The sequence below is a fragment of the Aphelocoma coerulescens genome, chromosome 4 (genome assembly GCF_041296385.1).
Source record: "Aphelocoma coerulescens isolate FSJ_1873_10779 chromosome 4, UR_Acoe_1.0, whole genome shotgun sequence".
In the NCBI taxonomy this organism is placed as follows: domain Eukaryota; kingdom Metazoa; phylum Chordata; class Aves; order Passeriformes; family Corvidae; genus Aphelocoma; species Aphelocoma coerulescens.
In genome coordinates, this window is record NC_091017.1 from 22,029,106 (window position 1) to 22,055,049 (window position 25,944).

Genomic DNA, 25,944 nt, shown 5'->3' on the forward strand with positions numbered 1-25,944 from the left:
GGACAGTTGTTTGATACAATTTCTAACTAGTCTAATGTAAGCAGAAAAATTTTCTGTAGCTCCTGCTTAGACATGTTTTCCAGATCTGATTGGAAATTATTTTGTGGAGAACAATTTGGCTAAAACATCTGTCTAAATGCTTCTTTTACTTTTCTTTCTTTTTTTTTATAATCTAAACTAGGATGTTTTGAATAACTTGGGTTCCTGTGAGTTGGATGAAGATGACTTAATGCTTGACTTGGAGTTCCTGGAAGAGCAGCATCACCATCGTTCTGGTAAGTCAGATAAACGCTGCCTGTCTTCAGTGAGGTATTGTTATTCTAGAAATAAAAGGTAAATACGTGCAGTACAATTACTTGGAAATAAAAAGAAGTAATTTTCTTGGGAGGGGAAGAGTGGTATTCATTTCTTAGCGTTATTTCTAAATGTGTTTGTAATTAATCAGAAAAATGCTCTTTACACAGCACTAGGACTTAATATGGTCAGTTGTGAAATGGAAGTGATTTTTACAGCTACAGAAGAATTTCAGTACCGAGGGCAGACCCATCTGTTTTTCTAAATACCTAAAATGGCTGCTGCCTACCCCAGGAACTTAACAAAAAGAGCATTGCTGGAATAATTGCAATCACATTTTGTGTGTGCCAGAATAAAATTCTTGAAATAAAGGTTTGGCTTGAAACATGAGTGTAACTTGATCGTTTTTCTCATGGTTGGTTAAAGCCCTCTTGCCCTGTCTTGACTAAAAGCAGTAAACTATTGCTGTATACTGTGCTTACTACCATTTTATAATAGGATTATGCAAGGTAAGTTGAGGGACCTGCAGTGAGGAATGCTGCATTTCCTTTGGCTGGGATGTGAGACAGCAGGGCCTTGTCTGTGAACAGGAGAAGTCCTGCTAACTCAGCAGGGTTTGGAGAGTCTTCAAGCCTATGTGAGATTTGTGCTTGATCCCAGATAGAGTTCTGAGTTTACTCTGTTGTGATGTTCTCTTCTGACGGTGCCGTGCGTTTAAGCACAAGTAATTCTCACCCTCTCTTTTACCTGCTGTTCCCTGATCCCAGTTTCTCCATTCACCCACGTAGGTGCCCAAAGTGCACATTCCTGCAGACTCATGTGGAAGTGGGGTTTTTGAGACATGTGCTGGCTGGTGTGGACCATCTTCAGTTCTGGTCCCTTCTTTGATGCAAATTTAGCAACGGTTACAGATAAGATGCTCGAGTTATACTCCTGTTTGATATTTTCTGTGTATGATTATTCTGTGAACATATCTGCATTATCTCTATGATAATTCTGTTTAACCATTGTACTGTGCTTTTTAAACCCGTTTGCGTAGCTCCTTACTGGATGAAACAGCTGTTCCATTTTCTTTGGTAGAGAGTATGGAGTGTTGCAGCAGTAATATGTGCATGATCCTAGTTTTCTAAATTATTGGGAGCTGGGATGCAGCAAATGAATTGCACAGAAAAGGTCCTTTCTAACCTGTACTGAATAATGCTATTAACTGGTTACAGAAAGTGAAATGACAGATAAAGAAATATGATTTCAAAAAGCCTAAAAACCAAAGATTACATTTTATAACATACAATCGTATGGGGTTTAGACTTACGTATTCCCTGGACCTGTTGGAAACAAATTAACTGGCAGAACCATTTTCCATAAATAAACTTCCCTAACACGTTGCACTTGGCTTGACCTTTGTTTTCCTTCTTTTTTTTCAAAGCACTGAATCAACAGTGAAAGAAAAGTTATGTCCTGTATATGATTACAAAGATTTGTAGCAGCTTCTGGAACAGTTAAGATAATAATGTCTGAGCGACATACTTGATGGAGAAGTAATTAAGATGGAGATGTGATATGACACAAATTCTTCCTGCTCTTGGCTCATTATCCGGAGCAAATGAGGTGCTTTTAAATCGTTGTCCTTTGAAGAATGGTGACCATTTCTATTCTGAGCCCTAATGTAGAGACATACGTTGCAGTATGCACATTGTCTTTTAACACAAATGTGTTTATTTTAGTAATATTTGCTCTTTGGTTTTATTTGTTTGGTGGTGAATCTAGCTGCAAAAAATTTAGGATTTCCCTAGCTGTCACAGTTGTTTTTAAGTCATTCAACTGGAAGAAAGACGTGGAAAGATAGAGCCACAGTATGAGTAGACTCAATTTCACCAAATAAAGCTGATGTCTTTATATTGCATTAGGATCTGGCACAAAATGGTTAGTGTGGTTGTAAGTCATCATCTTAATTTGTGTTAAGATATTGAGGTAATGTGCTTGATTTTTAGTGATTTACTGTTTGAATACCACTGAAGTGCATAAAAGCCTTGAACTAGATACTGACATCAGAACACTTTTAACAAATTGCTTTTCTGATTCCTGTGTTAAGTTGTGGCCAACTTCCAGGATTTAAGACTTCAACAAAAATTCTTTTTTACTAATTCCAAGTCAGTCCACTCTCTGTTTTAATTTCTGGGCTTCATTGTTTTCTTCCAAGAGGCATCTCTATTCATACCTGAATAGAATTCTTCTAAACTTCTTAATTTAAGTTATACTATCAAATACTTTTAATGCAATTTTTTCTACAGGCATCAGGATCATGTTGAAGACATACAGTTAATTTAATGCAGAGCTTTGTGCTTTTGTAAGTGCATCAGATTGAAAGTGATCATATTTCTGGGTGTGTACATCTAAGTTCTTCCAGGTAATTGGGAGGCAGTGTATGTTTTTTAAAAGTTCTTTAATCCTGCCCACTTCAGAAACAAGAAGACAACAGATTGCACATGGTGGATGAGCCAGTACTGTTATCGTAGAATATATTATTCTAATGGCATTTGAATAAAACCAAAGGACTGTTTAATTCTTGGAGTATGTGACTGGCATAGAGTAGATGATTTTCCTAATTTTTGCCAGTAGCAGGTTTGTTGAACTCTTTGTAAAGGCTTTTTCAAAACAATGGGCTTGAGAGTTTACCTATGGCTCACTTCAGTAAAATTCAGTCAAGACAATTGCAGACATACAGATTTGTGAGCCTCCTTTTCCTTGTGGGTATGTGCTGTCTATCCTGTATAACTTATGTCAGCTTTACATATTGAAGACATTTTATTGCACTGTTTGTTTACCTTCCTAACAAGTTTCTCTAATACTTGCAAGGGGTCTGAGTATCTTCATGCTGAAGTCAACTGAGAGTTAATGCATGTGTTATTAGTCTGTTATCAAAATAAAGGTGTTCACGAGTATAAAAATATTGCACAAAATGCCGTTTTTTTAAATGAAAACATTAAAATTATGCTCTTCTGAAAGTTAAAGGTATTAGCAGTACTGTGACTATTTGTAGTACAGTAAAAATCCTGTTGATGTTCTACATACAGATGCTGATTGTAGCATTTATTTGGTTAAGGCCATCAGTCCTAGAGCCATATTGCCATTCACTTATGCCCCATGTGGCTCTTGATGAACAATTCTCTGGGGAGTTACTATAGGGAGAAATGTTCCAAGAGAAGCTCTGTTCAGTATTTTAGCAAATAGATTGAAATATGAAGAGGTATAACTGGAAAATTATTCATTCAGTTCTTTCTTCAGTTGTTACAGAGGGATAACTAAGGAATAGCTAAGAATAACTGTTCTTCAAAAGGCTATGAAAATTTATAATGACAAATTGCATGAAGACAAGGGCTAACATCACATTTCTAACTTAAATATCACAAGCTATTCCTTGCTCAGGAGGCCGTATACAGCAAGCAGTGTCATTTAAACACAGCAGTCCTGAAGAGTACTGCCCCAGTTAATAAGCACTGTTGATGAGTTGATTGATGACAACTTGAGAATTCTCTTAAATGCCATTAGGAGCTTCAGTTTTTTAGAGATTTGTTAGTTAGGACACGATTTACAGTAATTTCTGCTTTTAGCTCTTGTGGATGTAGAGAACAGTATTTGTTAGTGTGAGGATATGTCTCCGTCTTTGTACTGAAGCTGACAATATCATACTCATTTAACAAAATAATTGTATCATATTGATTTACCATAATTTTAGTGACCATTTATGAATAGAAAATAAGATTATATTGGAAAGATTTCTGGGAGAATTGGCTATTAAGAAGTTTTAAAGAGGAGCTACGAGCCAGTTGGCAGGCAAGGAGATGTTGTTCCAGAAAGTGGAATGTGTGTTAATTAAAATACAGAGATAGAAAGGAGAAAGAGACCTCTTTCACTGTTTGTGGCAGTTTTTATTTATTTATTTATTTATTTATTTATTTATTTATTACCCCAACTCATTTTTTACTTGTGTTCTTGTTCTGTCTCAGCTTTTCCCTAATGAGCTGGTTGCCCTCCAGCAGCATCCTCAGGAAATGGGGTTCCTGCAAAAAGGTGCTATAAATCCTTATGAGTACTAGCAAATTAAAAGATATCCCAAACTTTTTTCTCTAATCATACAATAGAATGTAAAGAGAACCTGTAAACCTCAGGCAGATGCTTCTACTTTGGATGTAGATACCTGTGCTTTGCTGGTTTTAGCATGGCTTTAGAAGTCTGGAATTCCCTCATTTCCAGTTTTGTCTCCTTAAAAGTGAGTTTACTGCTTTAATTTGCTACTTTAGCTTGTTTTAAAGGCTGTATTCTAGAGATAAAGAATGTAAGACAGAGACTTTTTATTATCCCACCTAACGCAATTGCTTTGAAATTTAATAAAATAATGTTTATACAGTACTTGGTGAGCGCAGAGCACTACTGCATGCAAATTCAAAATGTTAATCAGTGTGATTTGCTGAGAGTTTTGCATACTGTTCTTAAGCTGGAATGCTTAAAATGAAGCATAATATGACATACATGGTGAGTCTTGAGGGTGTTTTTTTATTAATCTAAGTAAATTAGACTTTTAAAATATGCTGCAGCGTTCATTTCCGGTTGTAAAATAATGAAGTCAGCGGTTTCTATAGCGGGAAGCCATTGCAGGTTTATGGAAAGTGACAGCATTAATTTAACCTCATTCATTTTCCTTTCCCCTTGTGAAACATGACAGATTTGATTCCAAGTATTGATTAGTCAAATGCATGAGGAAGACCTTTATATTCAGTGATACAAGCAGTGGGGAATTTATTCAAGCAGTGCACGTTAATGTGCGTGAGTTGTGTGCTGGTGTTGTGCCATAGCCTATTGAAAACCAAATGGTTTTATGTGGTTGGTGTTGTCATTAAATCAGGACTGTAGTAAATGCCAGCCTTTTCTGGAAGTTCACAAAGCACACCTATCCAAGGGCTTTGGTAATTCCTTAAGTATTTGCCATTGGTGGCATGGAACAGGTGCCCTGCATCTTCCTACAAGGATGTGCGTGAGTACCTGGGATTTGCAGCGAGCGGTCCAGCTGAGAGTTGGGGGACTGCTCCTGGTGCTGAATATTAAACGCATGCTCCTGTCTCTTCCCCATCAGGCTCCACACTACGCAGTGACTATTCATGGGTGTGATATTGATTAGCTGTGTACCTAGACTGGCCTGTGCATCCATCATGTTGTGGCTGGAATGCTTGCTGAATAGTTTTGAATAATGTAGCTTGCTAAAATTTTTAGGAGAGATTTGTCTTCGGCTGGTGCTTTGGCCATTTTGGATTTAATGCCTCAGCCTCAGCTGAAAACCTGTGACCCAGTGTACACATGAAGCATAGTTACTTCACCCAGCATATTTCAGAAATGGAATTATTTATCTTATTTGCTGGGGGGAAAAGAAGTGGAAATATGAAATTTTGTATGAATATGAAACTTTATAATCCACCAAAATCCATCAAAATGTTATTTAGCTATTAAAAAACCGAAAAATTTCAGACATGGAACAGATTTTGATCAAACCTAAGTTAAGACAATCTCTGTTAGAAGCATTTTAAGTGTGTTCTTAACTCTGGTAATACATGTTTTGGTACTTGCTCAAGGTTTATCAGTGAAATGGCAGATTACAGCATGGGTTTTGCAGAATGAGGGGAAGGCAGACAGGTTTTTGAGATGGACACACAACTTAAAAATACTTAGTGTAAATGTCAGATTACGCATTCATTATATCAGAATATGGTCTTTTACATCAGTACATTAGGCATTAGCAGCCTCACCAACAAAAGCACAGTGTACTGCTCTTTTTTAGGAAGCAAACATCTGGCATTTGTATTGTATTTCTTTCAAATCCAGCTAGCCTGCAGATCAATTGACATCAACACCCAGCCAAACTAAACTGTTAATGTAATGACCTGGTCATATTAATTAGGTAGTTGCTGAGTTATTTTGAATGTGATGAACACACTGTGTGAAAATTCTGTGGTGAGTTTGGAGTTCCTCCTGTGTCTGTTAATTCAATGTAGTAATTATTTTTATTAATTTTTAATAGACAGTAGGAGTGCTGAGCTGTGATGAAACTCCTTTGGTCTTTTGGTGGTTATTTTTTTGACCAGGAGTTTGTCAGTGCAAGGAAAGCAAATTTTTCAGAGGTTTTAATTTGCTTTTAAATAGATAATAGGAAAAAAATACCCTAACTATGCATTTTTATCCAACAGTTGCTTAGAACTAGAGAAGAAATACTTAGGTAATTTGAATGTATTACTTTGCTTGTGAATGTGTTGTTGGCAGCAGATTGTTTCTGTGTTTATGAACAATAACCTATTTTGATTTTTAATTGGAACAGGACACTCAGCTCCTTGAGCACTTCTGAAACACTCATCATTGCCAAATGCTGTCTTTTAGAGTTGTGTTACAGATCACGTTAAACTAGAGCAGCATTTCTTTAGATTTCTGCTTGAAATATGTAATAGCAGTTTGGTTTATACTTGCAGGTTTTCAACAGAATAAAGACTGTGACAGTAAAGTAACAGCTCTGTGTCTCTGCCAAAGAGCAGGTTTAAAGATTATTTAGCTAACTAGCATCTTGCACTGTCACTACACATTCTGGATAATAAAGTAATAAAAAAGTAAGCAGTACCAATAATGAACAAACCAGAAAATGATGTGTGACTTCACTACATTAATTACAGCACTATAGAGATATCCTAGCACCAATTAAAAGGGAAAGTTCATGTTAGTTTTCAGTTTTGCAAGACAAAAGGTCTTGTTGAATAAATGCGTGCAGTTCCTCTGTCAAACTTCCTGTGGTGAAGGGAAAGCAGTATGAGCCAGAACTGTGGCCAGCCTGATTTCACACATACATCTCAATTCCAGCATAGATTTGAAGTATGGAGTGGAGAGTCACATGCCACTATCTAGAATACATATCTAGAAAAAGTTGTACCAGAGGGATTTTTTTATATTTTCAGAATGACCTATTCTACTAAGCTGCACATTTTCCCCTGAAGCATTGTTTTAATAAATATTGCACAGTAATGGAATAACTTAAGGTCTCCAGGGAATGAAATAAAACTTGTCATCTTCTAAACTCTTCTAACCATGATTTACAGTTTCTGAAAGAGCACTGAGCATGGAGGAAAGGGATTTTTGCAAATGAAAGTATGTGTAGCGGTATCAAATAAAAAGAGCTTATTTGTGTTAGGCACAATTAACCATTGCACGCTTGTGGCTAGGCCTGCCTTAGGACTCTGGACGTGTAAATTGCTGAGAGTAAGGAGAAGAAGAAATAATGAAGCTAGTGTTAAATTGGAAAGGAGCTAGTTAGAAATCATAGGCTAGTACAAGGTTAGTCTTCCAGCCTCCTGGAGAACCCTGGTCCATATTCTGGAAGAGAAATACTGGATTGAGAGTCCTGTTTCTGTTCCTTTATTTATGTAAACAAATGGTGCAATCTTATTTCAGTTTTAATTGAGAAAAACAAAGCAAACCACAACCTATAACTACTACCAAATTAACTTTATCCTAAATCTCTTTTAGTGTATTTTACTTGAAAAGTTGAGTTGTAACCAAACCTAGTTGATGAGCCACAGGAGGCATGTAAGACTAGCTTCTAGCTGCACTTTCCTCAGAATATGTTTAAAACATGTCTGGAATATAGGTAATTTGCCTGTTCTGTGTGTTCTCAGTGGATCAAGGAAAATATCAGCAAATTGGTATTTTTAGCTCTGTTTTGGGTGTGAAGAGTGGTGAAGGACTGATATATTCAAATGGTGTGAGTATGTTAGATCCCTATCTGACTGTTACAAATTTTATTAGTGATATGTACTTGTTAATCCTACTCAGTTAAGTGGAGCAATATCACAGAGCATCACATTATAATTTAGATACCATGAGATTTTTTTCTTTAATAGACAAGAAGGGCAAAAGAGCAGAGTCGTGAACTTCAGTGTCATTAAAGAATAGAGTGAGATGCATTTGTATGGTTATCATGGAACAATTAGATTCAGAGTCTGTATCTCAATTTCCTGCTCTTTCATAATTACAGTGTGACATTCAGTTACAAATCCTTATTCATATTGGTATGGTCAACCATCATTTACTGAAAGAACCAGGACAGTAATTAAATTAGGCAGATTGCCTTTCTTCATTCCTTTGATTTTTTACATATATTGAGATGAAACATCATCTTTAATAATATCTGCAGGCAGAACATAAATGCAATAATAAACATTATGACAAATCAAAGCATACTGTCCTATTTAAAGCAATTCTACGCTTCTAGATGGCAAAGTTTAAGTAGGATGCAAAATGCTGCTTTTCTGTCCTGCTTTTGAAATTTACAAAGATCTGGACTGGATGTCTTGCTAAAATGAAAATGTGATGAGAACTTTAGAGGAGTGTAGCCTATCTTCTGAGTTCTGTGAGAGATTTAGGGAGTAAGAGAAACAGTTATGAGCTCACAATTATTTTGCAGGACAGCCATAACTCTTTTTATATAAAAAACAATTGCTCTTTCCATACAACTTCTGCAGTGATCCTACTTCAAGGTCAGACTGAAACTGTATGTGAGTTAGTGATGGCTTTTGACATTTTGAAATATTTTTCTCTGAGGTCATTGTAGCTTCACTCTTAGGTAAAGAAATAAATAGTAGTCTGATAGTTAAAACTTGGATCTATCTAGGTCTCCTGGGTTGAGCTGGGTTCTCTGATGGCGATTTCCAGCATTACCATGGGCTTGTCACTTAATTTAATTGTGGTACTGAAAGTGGTACTCCAGTAGGCAGGGGGGTTTGGCAGTGAAGTTTGAGAGATACTCATGATACCAATGGGATGGAGCTGCAGCGATAACTAGAGTCATTTCAGTCTTCAGAGGCCAATTATGTTCTGGTTTGTGCCTCTTCATATGTCATTCCAGGAAGGGGAGCAGACACTGCCATTGCTGTTGCTGGTGTGTCTGCTACTGTTACTGCTCCTGTGATTTTTTTATTTTCTTCTGCAGAAAAAATGCCAAAGCAAACTACAAATTTGTTTATATAACAGGAGGAAAAAATATTGCAAAAGCCTATCATACTAATCAACTAAAGCTTGGGCTCAAATATAAATTACTTTTTAAATATTTCTAAAATCCATCATTGCTGAAAGATTGGGTTAAATCTGCTGTAGTGTTTGAAAATATTAAGTGACTTTATTGTTGTATGTCTTTACCTGAATCTGTTGTGATGAGAGAGCTTGTTGTCACTTCTTTTGTCCCTGTGAATGTTCTGTCAAATACTTCATATTGTTTGGATTTTGTTGAATTTTATTTATGTTTTAACCTCCAACTTCCCTTGAGGGGGAAGGAATTCGCAAATAAATGCTGTGCAGGTAGTAAGCCCTGAGATTTATTGCAACTTAGGTTTGGGTTTAGAGGGAGGATCAATAGGTAAAAAATGCTTTGGAGGTTGGTTGGGGGTACAGGGTCTTCCTGAGAATGTTTTGTCCTCTTGGGGACTCCTAGAAAGAAGCCTTTGATTTTGGTTTGTATAGCCTAGCTCGTTTTCTGCAGTAAGGACATTGTTCACCTTTCTTTGCCAAGGGAACAATTTGAGATAAACTCTGAAAGGTAACCTTGAAGAAATTTTCTGGTTGTACCTTCTGTACTTAGGCTTATTTTAGGAATGTTCAATATGACCCTAAGTGAATAATGCCCAGCCATCTCCTTACCACATTCCAGTTCTCAAAATTCTTCCATGCAGCCCTTACTGTAGGGAACAGCTTTACAATGGAAGTTTGTCAAAGCTTTACAATGAAAGTTTGTCAAAGCAAAGTTTGCCTGCCGCTGCTTCAGTAGCTTTGTGAAAGGACAATGCATTCCTCGTGCCTACTGAGGGTAACATCAGTGTTAGAGGATTTGGGGCTCTTTTTCCCCCCTGTTTTCATAATGTTGTGATGTCTTTGGGAAATAGATTCTGTTTCCAGTTAAGATTAAAAGGAAAGTGTGGTTACAGTGGGAAATATTCTGAATGCACGTTTAAGAACAAGTGTTTGGTTTTTGGTTGCAGGGTGGGTAACATGTATATGCATGGATCTGCAAGTGGCAAGTCATGCACAAATTGTCATTACACCGAATCTGTGTGAATCTGTGGGTATCCCTAAATTGTCTTTCTTTTTTTTTTTTTTTTTTTTTTTTTTTTTTTTTTTTTTTTTTTTTTTTTACACAGCACTAAGCATTTATGAGTTTGATATTTAAGGAGTTGCTGAACCATGCACTAGGCTGTGAAAAGTTGGTTACTGGAGACACTGGCCCCATGCAGCATCCCTCAGCCCATGGTGCTGTGTGTGTGTGTGCTTAAAGTAGCCTTTGTATAAATGTTTGTACCTAAGGACTAGCCATGTACATAAATGTGAAACACACCTGACAGACCAAAGGCATTCCTCTGAGCTGTTTCAGTGTTCAAAATGCTTTAATTCCTTACATCCAGCTTTTGATAGTGGTGCTTATTTGTGACACAGTAACTGCTGAATCTGGCATGGTGAGAAATGAAACAGAAAATTGATGGTAAATAAGTGTAGTGCTCTTCGGTTGCAGGATGGATAATGTGCTCATTTTCACTTCTCTTTCTAAATATTTCCAGTCCTGCAAACACAGTTCACATATGTTTTAGGAAAAAAGGATTAAAGCAATGTCTTTGCAAAGGCTAAGGAAACCAGAGAAGGCCCTAGGGGCCTGAGAAACTGTTGTGGGGAAAAAAAAAAAAAAAAAGTTGGTAGTAAACTTCTTTTTATTATAATAGATTGATTTTGCCAACTGTCAAAAGCCCAGGCATCATGATTAACCTGTTGAAGATCTACCTGACAACCAATTTTTTTCTCAGAGAGGTTTTTCTTTATAAAAAAACCAATTTGCTATAAAAATATACTTATTTGGAGATTGAAAAGCAGGCAGTAGATAAAATGAAGGTACAGCTGTGTTATAATATTATTTTTGTGCTTTTTCCCAAAGCTGTTAATTTCACAGAAAATAGTTTTGACAAGTCTGTATTTCTAATACATTTTCTTTGTGAATAAGACACGAAATAACTTGATTTCTAAGGTTCAATTTCATTGTTTTCTTCCCTACTTAATCTTTAATTTGTTTGTCTCATTTGTCGATTTTTGCAGGATTGGGGGTTCAGGAAAAAGTACTCTTTATGCTTCTTACTGATGTGATGTACTTGCAAATTATGGGGTTTAAGCTAGAATGACATAAATACATTACTTAACCATCTTACTGTCAGCATGTGCTGGATTAAATGCAAATAGCTCCTGGTTCTGAGCATATTCAATCAAACCCCTCAGTTTGCAAATACAGCAGACTTGTATTCACAGATGGGCTGTGTGGAGTTACATGGAGAAACTGGTGGCTGTGTTTTTGAGCATCTGGAAGGGGTGGTTTTGGCTGTGGGACAAGGTTGACCAGGCGAAAGTCATTGCCTTGTACTGAATTTTTATGGGAACTCATCCTGTGATCCTTTGACACTGAGTTCACAAAGGTCATAAAGAGTAGGGGTAAATGGAAAGGGGAAAAGAAATGAATAGAGGTAAGAAGGAAAACTGGTATGGAAAAATTTCACTTTTAGCTTCTGGGAAAATAACATGCTTTGGAATGAAGTTTCTCTAAATTTGGTTCAGAATGATATATGACAAGCAGCTTAAAAGAATTTTTCAAACTCTCCCAGCTTTCCAATACCAGCAGAAGTATTATTCTGTCCCTCTCTTGTGAAAAGAAATCAAGAGGTTGAAAGAAACCCAGGTAATTTGTGTTCTGCAGGCTGTGGGGTTCATGAGCAGAGGTTGTCTGTAACACATGTGTTCCTCCTGCATGTGCTGCTCGCCCTCATCCCCGCAGCAAACACAGAGGAAGGAGTGATGGAGACCTGTGTTAGGTGGTACATCTAGTTTCACAGCAGCCTGCACTCTTGCCTCATCTGCAAGAGAAGCTCCTGAGGATTTCTTCCCCTGGAATAATGAGCTGTTGAATCAGCTCAGTGGTGTGCACTAGATGGGTTGCAAAGGATATGCAGCAAGGCGAGAGGAGGTGACAGAAAACACTGCACTTCCTTTCAGTGGGAGAATTTATATTTCCTATATTTTCAAGTTGTAGGTAAAGAAAGATACTTCTAGTTGTGTCACTTTCTTAACTAGAAGTGAGGTTATTTTGCTTCCCCTTCAACAGTCACATTTAGCACATATTTTCTCCTCTTACCTGCCAAGCTTTCTGTAGTTTCCTGAAATATGTAGGAGCCTATGTTACCTTAGATGGCATTCGGATTTATTATGATTACAGATTTATAAAATCAGCTACTACTTCTGCAAATTCAGCTCATTTTGGAGTTGTCATGCAAAAAACCACCATTACTTTGTCATCTTTAGTCCTTGACCTAATTCTGTTTGCTTTCTATTAAAGAAATGTGGCTTGATGGGCTTCTTTCTACTGTGCATTCTTGTTCACAGCTCATATTGAGGTGTGAGATGCAGACAGCCTGTATATTTTCGACCTTTGATTAGTTCTTGATTTCAGTTAAGTTTATTCAGGTAACAGTAATATTTGAAACTGTAGGTCAAAGATGGTAAGTCTTGCTTGCTTTCAGGCTTAGAAGTCTGGACAGCTGAGATGAGTTTGACAGGTTTTTACAGCTATAATGATGAAGAATTCTGTCTCCCAGTAGACTGTTTTGTTTCTTATGTTGTAGAATGGAATCACCATGATTATTTAATAATTCTAGTTGTATTTATAAATTACAGTTTAGGCATTCTGGAGTCATCAGAAGTCCTTGGAGATTAGAATACTTTCTAATTATGTGTAGGAATAAATTGTTCCTATACTTTCTGCTGCAAAAATTTAATTGAAATTTTGGTATCTGATCAGTGCTTAGGTCACTGCATTTACTATTCTGTTCAACTTCTTATCTGTATGAAGGATGATTCAGCATGTTTTACATTTACCACTTAGCCCTTTGATCTAGCCTTTTAGAGTTCATTATAGATTCAAATTTATTCTATGTCCTCACTCATTTGTATAAATGCATGTTCACTACTTTTGGGGAAAAACATTACTGGTGTATCAATGATTACTAGAAAAAACATGTTTTTCCTTTGGGAAACAGGAATTTTTTGGTGCTTCAAGAATTTGCTGTGAGAACATCTCAGTGGAGAATTAAGAATATATTTAGCCTAAGGCCCATAACTACCTCCCCTGAAGTCAGGGGGATTGTACACTTCAGATTTAAGCTCATTCATAGGTGACCTCAGTGCTTAGAGCCTGAACTTGTTACATCCAGTGCCTCCTGTGAGACTGATTTTTTTATAGCTACTCAGTTTCTGTAATTTGCCTTAAATACAATTGTGCTGTGGCTAAAAGTATATGTGAGTACAGTATTGCTAACATATGGTAAAAGACTGAACTGCATAGGAATGCATAGCTAATGTATGGACTGATTTATTAGCAATAGCAGCATAGTTTAGAGGAACAAAAGGTTGTATTGTGGGTAATGATTATTTTTCCGAAAAACAAATTTGGGCATGACATCTCTGTTTAATTTCATGTGTTTTCCAAGAATGGATATTGAAAGGAGGAGATTTGAAGATAATACAAAATTTTTATTTATGTTGCAAGGAAAATTAGAATTGGTAGCAAAGCACAGTGTGCTTATTTAAATTAAAACTATCTTTTTGAGGAAAAAAAGGCCTTCAGAAAATACTCCTCCCTAGTGAATTTTAGTCCATAAAAATTGCTGTTTTCTCAAAACAATGAGGACATAATATCTGACTATTTCTTGATCATCCAAGCAGTGTAGAAATAGGTAGTAAGAAGGTTTCATTTCCAAAGAAAATTTTTATTAAGCAGATTTTTTTTTTTATAACACTTGGTACACTCAGTAGTCTGATCAGACCTTGGAAGCAATTATGAGGGGTAGAAAGGAAACCCACAGCAAAAATAACTTATTCAAGGTTCATTTAGATGAGGTTAATTTAAAATCTCAGCATGCCTTTTAACCTGCTAGACTCCTGTTCAGAAGTGATGTGAGACTGGTTCTTTAATATAAAGCAGAAAGAGATTAGAAGCTGATTAGGTCCTTTGCTATCTCTGATCTTAAATAAATTAATTTTGTTTCTCTTACATAAATATAGTGCCTGGATATTTGGCATCTATCAGAAGAAATGACTGAGGGGGCTATATTACTTATTGTTGTAAGTAATTTCCAGTGTCACCCTAGCAAGTTGAATTGTCTGGGTCTAACTTTGTCTTTCCTGGCAGCCTTGATCACATATGTAGGTTCCTAAATAACTGAAGGAATAAAAAAAAAAAAAATTAAATCTGAAGAGGGGATTCTTAATGAGAATATTTGATTTTCTTACCTGACCAAGACCATAATCTCACAGTTTCATTTCTGATTTTTGTATCTTGAGCATGTATTTTTGAATAGACTTTCCCAATAGGTGACTAAAAGTGCTTTCTTCTCTTCCACACAAGATTTTTTGAGCACAGGATATTTATAGGCTTTCCCATCTCTGACATGATCTAATACTAACATCCACAATAGCCCCACTGGGAAAAATTAGTCAAAACCCAGTGAAAGACTCAGAGGTTATTTTGTAAGAGCTTGTGTGTTGTGGAATCAAATCACAATTTCGGGAAAAGCAGTTTTGTCTTAACAAGCAGAGGCTAAATCTACTGTGTTTTAATGGCATCTTAGCTCCTACCTGAGTATGCAGTCTGTGCCATTAAGTGATTTAACCTCTACTCCTTACCCTGCTGTTTAGGTACCAGGTAATCAAATAATTCATGGGGGTGTCATGCACTGATTAAAGTGGTTTTATGGAGTTGCGGAGCACTGACAGTTCAAGTATCAGATGTTAGGATTTGATAAAAATCAGAATGCTGTCCATACTTTCTTTACCTGATGCAGTGTGTGCATGCAGTAAGTGTGCAGTAAGCATTTCTGCATACATATATGCATGGATGCAGAAATAAAGGAGGTTAGGTACAGACTGCTTACAGGAAGGAGTTGGTCTATGAAGCCATTGTTCTTTAGGTTGTTAATAATGTGGTGAGCTGTAATTTTTCATGTGCTGGTACAGCTTTTTGTACTTGGCAGAACTTGGCCTTCTGCACTTAAATGATCTCAGTAGTTTTGGTGGGTTTTTTTTGTTTGTTTTTTTTTTTTTTCTTCTTCTATCTTGTTATTATATGCATTCTGTGCAGTATAGCTAACCAGATTGCAAGAATAAGCTGATAACTTTTCCTGCCTTTTAGTGTACCCCAAAGTATTTTAAAAATAATAGCCAGTGTGCTGTCTGAGCAGAGGATAGGATTTAGAAACATTTATCTGTTTGTTTGGGGCTTTTTTTTCAGTCTTTTACCGTAGGATTTAATGTAGTAGCTTAAAAAGTTGTAATTGTATTTACCATAGCAAGTACTATAATGAGTGTTATACTGTATTTATTGTATGGCTTTGGACTGTTTTCTGTGATGTTTTTTCAAACCCTTTTCCTAAACTGGTGCTAATTCTGACAAATTACCATGTACTGGCTGCAAAGATTTAAGTGTGTTTGTGTGAGGTAACATTAGAGAAACAAGACTTCTTGCATGCTGAAAATACTTAAAATTCCTTGTTTATTTTTCTTAATTCTTGAGGTGGCAGCCAAGCAATGCTGCTGAGTCATTGCTGGTTTATTACTTCCACGGTTTGTCACTTGAAAGTGGAAAGAAGCTGTCACCTATTGTGGAGGTGACACAGCAGATGCTATAAAAAGGGAATTCTCATGGATAGTGTGAGAGTTACGTAGAGTTTCCAATGAACCTTGAATTTCAGCCATCCTCAAGGTGCAATTTTGGTCTTTCTGTTAATGTAGCAAATGAGTTTTTGGTTGTGATCTAGGGACTTCTTCATGCCCTGTAGCACTTTCTCAGTATTTAGGGAATAGTTTGGAAGGGAACATAATATTCAATATGTTATTTATGTTAGATGATTTTTTTTCAGCATTTTTGGTAAAAAAAGCATTGCTAAGGTAGTGATAAACTTTTAGATGCATATTGGCTTTGAGAACAGCAACAAATGTTTTCTGTAGTCCCTATAATTTTATAAACAGATTTACTTTAAAGAAATGTTTGTGTTAGGAACATGATTTCAGTTTCCAAAGAGTGCAGAACTTTGCTTTGATTTTGAAAGTAATCCTAGCAGACTGGTTAGTAAAGATGTAATTTTGCTCCATTTAAAAAATGTAAACTGTCTTGATTCTGTTGTTGTTTCAGACTGTCTTCCTTGGTGTTTTATGATGTTAGAGTTGGTTCAGCTCTAATGGAACTGGGGAGGATGAAGGATAACCTGAATTTCACAGACTCTTGTAGGCTTGCTAGTTTCCTTAGACACGTAGTGTGTTTTAAACACTAAAACAAACAGATGTAGAAGATGTGAAGATGGATTGAATCAAGGACCATCATTTTAAATAGGTGACTGTTGAGTCAGATGAAAGAATTTACTACAGTGACTTTGGAGGGAGTGACATTTGAGCCATGATCCTCTTCTCATTTGCACCCAGTAGGGAACTGTCTGGTAACGTGAGAGCTCGTGTATCTTTCACATAATTCAGAGGGGTTCTAACAGTGTAGCTAACACTCAAGGGCATTGTGCAGATTTGTGCATTCTCTGCAGAACCTCTAGTCCAGAAGTCAATAATTAGGCTGTCACAAAAATGTTGCAGTTCCCGTTGTTTGATTTCTGGGTTTTGAGAAGGAAAAAAGGAAAGAGTCAGAAGGGGAGAAATATTTTTCTTTTTAATTTTGATCATTTTTTTAAAATAAACTGTGTACAAGTAAAGACTCTGTAAACATTAACAAAGAATGAATATATTTTAAAATTAGTTTTACTTGAAAAATAACCTAAATTAAACCATTACTAACTTTCCACTTATTGTTAGTATTTTGTATACTGAACAGCTTTTTTTAGGGTATGTTTTATGGCCTTCCCAGAAACTTTAACTGAATTACAGACGTATTGTGGGCAAGCAAAAATAAATCATATAGTTTACAGGAAAAGTGTGTAGACTCACTTCAGGAAATTTGAGATTGCTTCTATCTGTGACACAGGTTCTTGTATAATTCTCTACAAGATACTCTGCTCATCAGTGTGTATCTCTCACATTAGGTTCCTTTTGGGCTGCATTCTTTTTTCCATAGGTGTTTATATACTGTGATTCCAAGTGCTATAATGTATCCTGCAATTTAATACCTTGCAGTTAGTGTTTTGCAAATAAGATTTGGATACCAACTGGATTGTTTGAGGAATTTCTTGTTACGCCTTCTTTTGCTGTAATTTTGCAAGTGATGTTTACTCTTAACAAAAGAGAAAGTAAATAGCTTTCAAATTGACAGTGATGAAACCAAATGCTCCACAGGGAGCTTGGTGTCTTGATTGGCAGTGAATAGAAGCAAACAGGAGATTCTGATCTGGAGTATCAGGAATGAGGAGCATCAAGTGCTGCATCCTCAGGCTGTGGTAACGAGTCTGTACTGAGGAAGGGGCTGGTCTGAGGGCTCCAGTGCTCTGTGCTGTCTTTCCAGATCTGTAAGTGTGCTCTCTTCATACATATCCTCCCAACATGTGAAGTGTATTTCGTTCACAAGTATGTTTTCTGTACATGCATCCATATTTTAGCAGAAGCTCTACATCCTGAAGAATCGTGAAACATTTTTTTTCAAAATAACGTTTTGAATTACATTGCAATCAATATTAATGGGTTATATCACTAATTGTATTCTTGGTTTAAAACCCGTTTTGGAAAACAAACTACAGCGAGGCAAAAATACTGCAAACCACCTGAGCCATTTTTGTAAAGTACACTTACCTACCAGTATGCTCCATACCAAATCATAGGTGGGATTGTTTTGTGACTTGCTGGATCCTGTGGTTGTAAGACTTTCTCTGTACTGTTTTCTGGTATCTACTAGTATTGTGAGTTTAGGTGCTTCTACTGTAGAACTTACTAATTATGATATTGCTAACATCTGTTTGTTTGCAGAAGTGGAGAAATGCTTTCTTTCAAAATGAGAAGAAAATACTGAAATTTTGAAAGAACACATAATTGACCATCCTTACTTGTGTGAAAATATTTTGACATCTTTCACCCAGCCAACGAACACAGATTTCATGAGCCAATATGAATCACTTCAGGAAAAAAACCAAGTAGTGTTTGGCTAATGTTAATGAACTAAGCATCTGTCTTTCTACACTGTAACTGTGAAAAGGCACAGTATCATCTCGCACAGTATTGGGGCAAGTGCTCATGTCAAAGAAACAACCCATCCCCAAGACACAGGTGTTTCCTGGTCTTCCAGTGGTTTCACATCTAAATGCTGGTCAGGCCTAATGCAGTGCATATTGTGATGGGGAGGTTGCTGCCTGGAATGCCACGCCTGAAAAATGAGCAGTTAAATGAAGTCATATCAATTTACAGGCAAATTGCCTGGTAATTGTTTTTATAAGTTTCAAATGTTATTACTCAACAGAAATCATTGGCAGAATGGTATAGCTTTATACATAATTCAGCATCATGGGCAGATCATTTTAATGCATTATTCACTTCAAGGAGGTCTTAGTTTCCTCAGTGTGCCATGGACTTTAGTCAGGAAAGCTGAAGTTCAAAGTACCTACTAAATGTTTTTGAGCCTCTGGTTGAAGAATCAAATGTGTTTGTTTAAAATATAAACCAATTATTCTTGAATTATACTGATCACCATGGTAACCTACATCCCTTGTATTTTGTATGATATAATTTAAAGTCGCTTAGCTGGAAGAAATAAGTGGTGTCAATTACTGATACATGAATGTATCCTAATTATATTAATGTGAAACATTTTTGTAGGATGAATATTTCTTCATGCATTGGAGTTTCATGTCATTGTCATAATTAGTGTCAGAATTTATGCAAACTGGAATTCTGAGAGAGGTTTGTGTTAATTGTGGTTTGTTTGCTTTTGTTTGTTGGTTTTGTTTGGATTTTTGTTTTGTTTTTTGGGTTTTTTGTGGGTTTTTTTGTTGTTTTTTTTTCTTTTCCTTTTTTTTTTTTCCTTCCCATGTCACTCTTACATCATATGTTATATTCATCACTTTTTAATTATTTCAGTTGGTTACTTTTGCTTGCAAATACAACTGGACTGTATTTGAGAAGTACCAGATGCCTGTTAGGTTCTGCTTTAAAGCTGTAGTCACATAGATACAGATGTGTATCTATAGAATGTAACCTCTATTATTTGTCTTTTATTTATTTTCCTGGCAGAACATTATTGATGTGATCTTGTTAAGAGTCTTGAAGTTTCTGGGAAAGTTTCCTTGATCCTGATATTTAATGGATTTTTGGTCATATACTTGATTAATCAAACTGTTGCTTATTTGTTTAATTAATTAAATGCAGTGATGTTTGAAGGCTCAAAAAGCAATGAAGTAAACAGTCTATAATTGACTGAAATGGGAATTCTGTTTGGAGAGCTGCTGGAGAATCAAGTTCACTGTTTAATCTTAAAATGCAGAACACTTTTGTTTATGTATGCAGCTCCTGTTCATTATGCTGAAATTGAGCTGAAAATTGTTTTCTTTTGCTGCCATTAATTTTAGTTTTTAAATTCAAAGCAAATTAAGTTGCTAACTTCAGCAGCTATTGAGATGACTTCCTAAATATGAGATAAACTCAGTCTCCAGCTATGTCTAACAAGCCTCATTTTGCTGGGTTGTTTCCAAATACCTGCAGTGAAAGCCAATGTATTTGAAAAAGAATTTGTCATTATTGCTCCAGCTAGTATAAACTGTCCATTGCCAACAGTAGTCAAATAACCCTCAAGCTTTACTGTTGAAATGTTACATGCCAGTTTTTACCTCTTTCATTGCAAATCACTTCACCAGCAGCATTCAGATCACCTTAGCAGAGTTGGATAGCACAGAAGTTACAGATGGGAAGAGCTAATTACCTCATCTGGTGCCTTTGTTTTTGTTGGTTTTTGTTTTTCTTCTTTTTTTTCCCTGCCAGTACTGGATTTTCACTACAGTGTGGTTCCTTTCAGCTTTTCGTTATCTAAGTTATGAAACTGCAGCCAGTTGCTTTGAGAGTTTCTGTATTTTGGCATTTTTCTTATTTTGATTTTATCTAGCATTAACAGATCTGAATGATGTGCTAATCAACTGATGGCTTAAACCTCTTTGTAGAAGAGATTGAGTTCAGTCTCTTAATATACACAGAGCTAAAAATACAAGCAGTTACCGCATTATGTTTGTTTTCATTCATAATCTCCATGAAACAATATGATTTCTTCATTGTGGTGAGGAAAATGCCCAGGTAAATACCATCTTGTTCAGTAAGTAAGCTTCTGTTGCATATTCTTACTCTAATCTGCTCACTTTCTGACAATACTGAATATCTAGACTTGTACATTGTATCTGATCTTTTAAATCATTACTGGAGGAAAGACTAAAAAAAGGAAGAAGTTAACTACTTTTCTCTTTGTGGTCCTAATCAACAGGTTTTTCAATCAACAGAACTGTGAGCTGCTTTTGATTTTTATTAGCAATGGCTCATTAGCCTAACAAGAAACCCAGAGGCTATGTTAAGCATTCTGATGTTGCCATGAGGGAAAAGAAAAGGTTATGGTAATAAATGGAGCATATTTGGTCTGGAATCGTTTTGAGAATAAATGTAGGGCCTTGTGAGACTCTCCCGTACAGAGTCATGCTGGGATGATGTTTTCAGTGAATACATACACCAGTCCCCAAAATAATATAAATATTCTTGTGTCTAAAACTCTTAAAGAAGGTGAATGGTTTCACTTTGGTCAGGTAAATTACACTTGAACTTTCAGATTCACACTTCATCTCTGTGTTTGACCATCCATGAATGCCAAGGTGCCTAAATGTGAGCTTGAATAGTACCAATTTCAGTAGATTGATTTTGGTTCTCATGTCACTCTTAAAAGGTAACTTGTTCTTCTCACCTTGGGTGTCATTAAATGAAGTGTATTTCCCAAAGTGTTCCATGTTTACATGGAAAACAAATAACAACAGAACTCAGTTCAGTTCTCAGTTTCTTCATCTGAGGGTTGGAGAAGAGCTTAGACTCCTGCATATGCCACGACTGAGGAGATCCTGGAAGAGTGTAATAAAGGTAGTAAGCACTCTACCAGGGTTAAAGGTGAAGATGTGCAGGGATGTCAGGATCACACATTCCTCAGCAGAAACCCAGTAAGCTCTTCAATGATACTCTCAGGCAGATGGTGTGATTTGTAGTGTTGCCCTTTGCAGGGCCAGGAGTTTGACTTGATAATCCTTGTCAGTCCCTTCCAACAAAGGATATTCTGTGAAATGATTTTTGTTTCTTTGCCATAATCCTTATCATCTTCTGTTTGGTGTCAGTTGCTCTGAATGAATACAACTGCTATGAAATAAATAATAAAATAATGATATTTTGAAATAAGAAAGAACTCCCTCTGTTATACATGTTTCTCTTTGTATAATCTTTGTTGTAAAAGAGAATTTGGATGCTGCTGAAGGATTTGTATTGCCAACTAGAGTGTGAAAAAAGCTAAATTTTAGCAATCAAGTAAGATTCCTTTCAGATTATCCAGAGCAAGAGAGTTGTAGCTGTTAACTGCTTATGCAAAGATTTTAGTGACAGAAGACTAAAGTTTTAGTCTACTTTCTGAGGCTCTATCATGCTGCTGTGTATGATAAATTGTACCAGCCAGAATATTCATTTAGAAACTGGAGAAGCATAACTGCTGTCATAAATGGACATACAGTTACCTTGGTGTAACAGTGCCTCACTGCTTTATTTTAAATTAACTATTGCTTCTGTTGTTGCAGCTCTTTTTCATATACAAGTGTCAGCACGGTTTTATCCTTTACTCCTTAGCAAAATAGGTTGCGACACCTTTTAATAAACTGCCTGAACAGCACAGTGTGGGTTGATTTTTGTGGTGTTCAGGTCTCCAGAGTCACTGAATTTGAACTGTAACAGCAGCCTCAACCATCTAAGACTCTCTGGTAGTCTCTGAAAACTTCAGAGTAGCTGGAAAATGAGTGATGTATCTCTACTATGTGCAGCATAAATAGTGTTATGACAGTGTTCAGTTGTTTGAGTGAGGACTCAATAGAGCCTCAGAGGCATTGAGGGAAGAGCTCTGGGGGTGTGTGGTCAGCTGCAGGTAGCTGGTTCTGTCGTGCCTATCTCCGTGAGGTGTCTTAATGCACTTTGTTACAGTGCCTTGAATTGGCAGGACGAGTGCGGAGGACGCCAGTCTAATTGAGAGGAGGAAGAAAGTCTCTGAACACTTTCATCTGTGACTGTGTCTGTCAGAGAACATGAAAGACTATTCCTGTGGTACTTAATTAAGCCTTGAGTCTTTGTAATGAAAACAGCAAACAATTAATTAATGATTAAAAGTAACTGTGCGTCCTTTGTGTAGTGATTTATGTACATAATTAATGCGGTAGCATTTTAAGGTGTTAGCTGTCCTTTACAGAGCTGTGTAATAAATGGTGGCTTCAGAGGGTGTTACTTAAGATTCAAATTAACATTTGCTCCAAAAAATTCTCAGTGCTAAGAGGATAACTAGAAGCAGAGTAGGCCCCCCTGCCAATTTTCTGTGTGTGAAGAGACATCAGTCTTGCACAGGGACTACTTTATTGTTCATACCTGCTCTAACTGGCTAGACAGGCTCTTGCTGTTTCTAGGAAGATGATTTAAACTGCTTTGTGTTCCTAGGCTACCAAAATGACTGATTAGACAGCCCTGTTGAACTATAGATATGGGTACTGGTGGACTGTTGAAATCAGACTGAAGTCCAGCATCCAAAGAGAGTGAGGTGTTGTATTTTGTAATTGTTAAGCCTTTTGGATCTATTAAAGCTTGGTTCAGTTAAGCCCTACAACATCAGCAAAGCAACAGGCACACCTGTGCTAAAAAAGTTGTGTTTTAGTTTTACTTTTGCACGTCAAAAGTAAAACTTTTTTTTTGATTTTGCTGGACCAAATGGGAGGTTGAAATTCAGAAAACATATGCACATTACATTGATCTACCCACAGGAGTTTTGCTGTATTGGTGATGGATTTAGGAATGATGGCCATTTTCTGTTGTGTCCAGCCTCTTCATCTGCACTCCAGTTTTGTCTGAAGAAGGTTGTTTCAAGGTTCACTCTAAATGCACGTTCAGTTTAACTGTGATACCTTGCATGCTTAACTACCTTTACAAATCCTTGAGCTTAAAATAGTATCTCAAAACAGTGCACTACTGTGCAAAAGAATATACTTTTATGCTCCTGAAAATACAGTTTCAACTCCAAGCATTGATTGGAAAATGAAGGTCTAAGGGAAAGCTGTGATTCAGTGGCTGTAAAATGCTTAAATTGAATATATGAATTTAGGAAGAAGCAATTCACTGGCTATAAAATGCTTGAAATATCAGAATTAAGGCCACAAGGAAAAGTTTCTGTAGAAGTCAGCTTTGGTAGAAATTGGTAATTTATAATTATTCTATTTCTCACTCTACCTATGATTGTAGTCTAGCTACATTTGGGGTAATAAGGAGTTAGATATAAATAATTCAATAAAGAGGTGATAATTCATTTAATAAAAATTGATTTGTAAGTACAGGGAATTCCTATATATAGAAATTATAATAAAAAGGCCAGAATAACATGGTAACCTGGGAGTATCTGTCCTGGATTAGAACTATGTCTGTTCTCATTCATTCTCTTGTCTTTACCTGTGAGACCTTAGCAAGAGAGAAGAGAAACTCGTCTTTTTGTAGAAAGTATCTTGCAGAACTTAATATATTTCTATTATAATATGGCATATGCTCAAAACTTCTTGTACTCAAAACCTCAAGGAAGATAACAGCACAAAAATGCCAGTTTCATGTCTTGTATAACTTTCTGTACCCTAACAGTATTCTTAAGCATTAGGGAAAACTTGTTTCTCTTGATTTTCTGATATATGGCAGAATGTGGAGAAATAGTATTTTATCCTTTGGCATCCTCATCCCCACTTCCCCTCTAAGCCTTCCATCAAAATTGCTCTTCCTGTCTATCTGATGCCAGTGATTTCCAAAATGTGTTGATGGGACAGTTTGTGGTCCTGAGCTGTGACCTCAGACACAGAGTGTGTTGTAGGTAGGATAATTCTGATAGTGTTTATTTGTTTATGTGTCAGTAAATTTAATCTTTACCTGCATCTTTTAAAATTATTTAAAAATCTTTTATGACACTGATAATTTCAGCAGTAATTAGCAACCTGGTAACAAGGTAATTGCATCTATGGAGGCTGTGTTTTCTAAGTAAATGTTTTAGCAGTCTGCCTAACAAGCCACACCAATGAAAACAAAAAGCAAAAAGAATATTTCATCTAGAGCAATTACTGATTTACTCCTATCACTGTAAAATCAACAGAAGTTACTGAGAATTTGAATGGTAGTCCCTCTCTATCTAATACCTAATTAATGAAGGTTAATAGGATTCTTAAACAGCAAATCCTTCTATAAAGTGTACCTCTGTTACTGTTCCCATTAAATATCAGGGTCAGGGTCTTGCTTATTCCTTTGCATAAAACCTCCCTGTGGGGTATTTTTACAGTGTAAGGTACATGGTCCATGCACTCTGTATCAGGGAGGTGGTGGTCTGTATCTGAAGTCCATAAGAAATTAAGGCACTGGAAAGATTTGAAAAGCAATTTTAATTTCAGGCGTGATCATGGTTTTTTTTCTTAGTGAACCAAAGTGCTTTTTGGCATTAGCAGTAACTTTGCTGATCAGGTGCTCTGTCAACATGGAAATCTCAGAGGGTAGGGCTCTAATCTACCACTTGGAACCTTCTTCCTTCCCAAAGCATCATTGCAGCATCTGGTGGGGCCTGTGATCCCTTTCAGTCCTCCTTGGCTTCTGGGATTCCTGCTGGGATAAGTCTGGAGCAGTACAGTGCTGCACCAGGAATGTATCTGGTAGTGTTGAAATCCCTAAAGTAGAGCATTTTTTTGTTTTTTGGTTTTTTTTTTTGTTTTTTTTTTTTGTTTGTTTGTTTTGTGGTTTTTTGTGTGAGTAAACTGACACTTCTGAGTTTCTGTGCGAGTATCTGAATAAATGCACTATTTTTAAAAAAAGGAAAAAAGTACTCTGTTTCTGACAGTAAAGGTGATACTTGTTTGGTATTAAGCCCTTAAGAAAATGAAAGGACTTTTTTAAATTGACTAGCCTTATATTGACTAGCAAGTAGGGTGGGTTAAAGGTTTTTTGCTTTTCCTTTCATTGGTTCTGCAAGCGAAAACTGTTCTGTCGAGATTTCAAGCTGGTGCCTGGAAGGTAGTACTAATGCAGAAGTTTCTTGAGTTGTGGTTAGTTGAGACATCTACTGTGGAGCCTATCAAGGGAATCCTCTCTCTTTTACATTGGTTCATAATTTCTTGCAGTTTTATTTACTTGTTTAGAAGATATTGTGTAAGTATCAGTGTATGTCACCCAAAAATTCCAACAAGATGGCAGCGTTTTTCTGTCTTTCAAGGACATGTCATTGGGGATATACCTGTGTATGACTGAGTGCCCTCCAGATGCTTGTGACCAGATTGCTTTTAGCAGTAG

General features: G+C 36.5%; 1 protein-coding gene across 19 annotated transcripts in view; it reads left to right on the top strand.

Annotated features, from left to right (window-relative positions):
- Positions 1–25,944, top strand: part of CCSER1 (coiled-coil serine rich protein 1) — a 666,540-nt gene that overhangs the window by 164,750 nt on the left and 475,846 nt on the right. For all 19 annotated transcript variants that reach the window (XM_069013059.1, XM_069013052.1, XM_069013053.1 and 16 more), the window contains one exon: positions 182–275. In XM_069013059.1, coding sequence (XP_068869160.1) covers positions 182–275 — 94 coding nt within the window. The remainder of the gene's footprint in view (positions 1–181; positions 276–25,944) is intronic.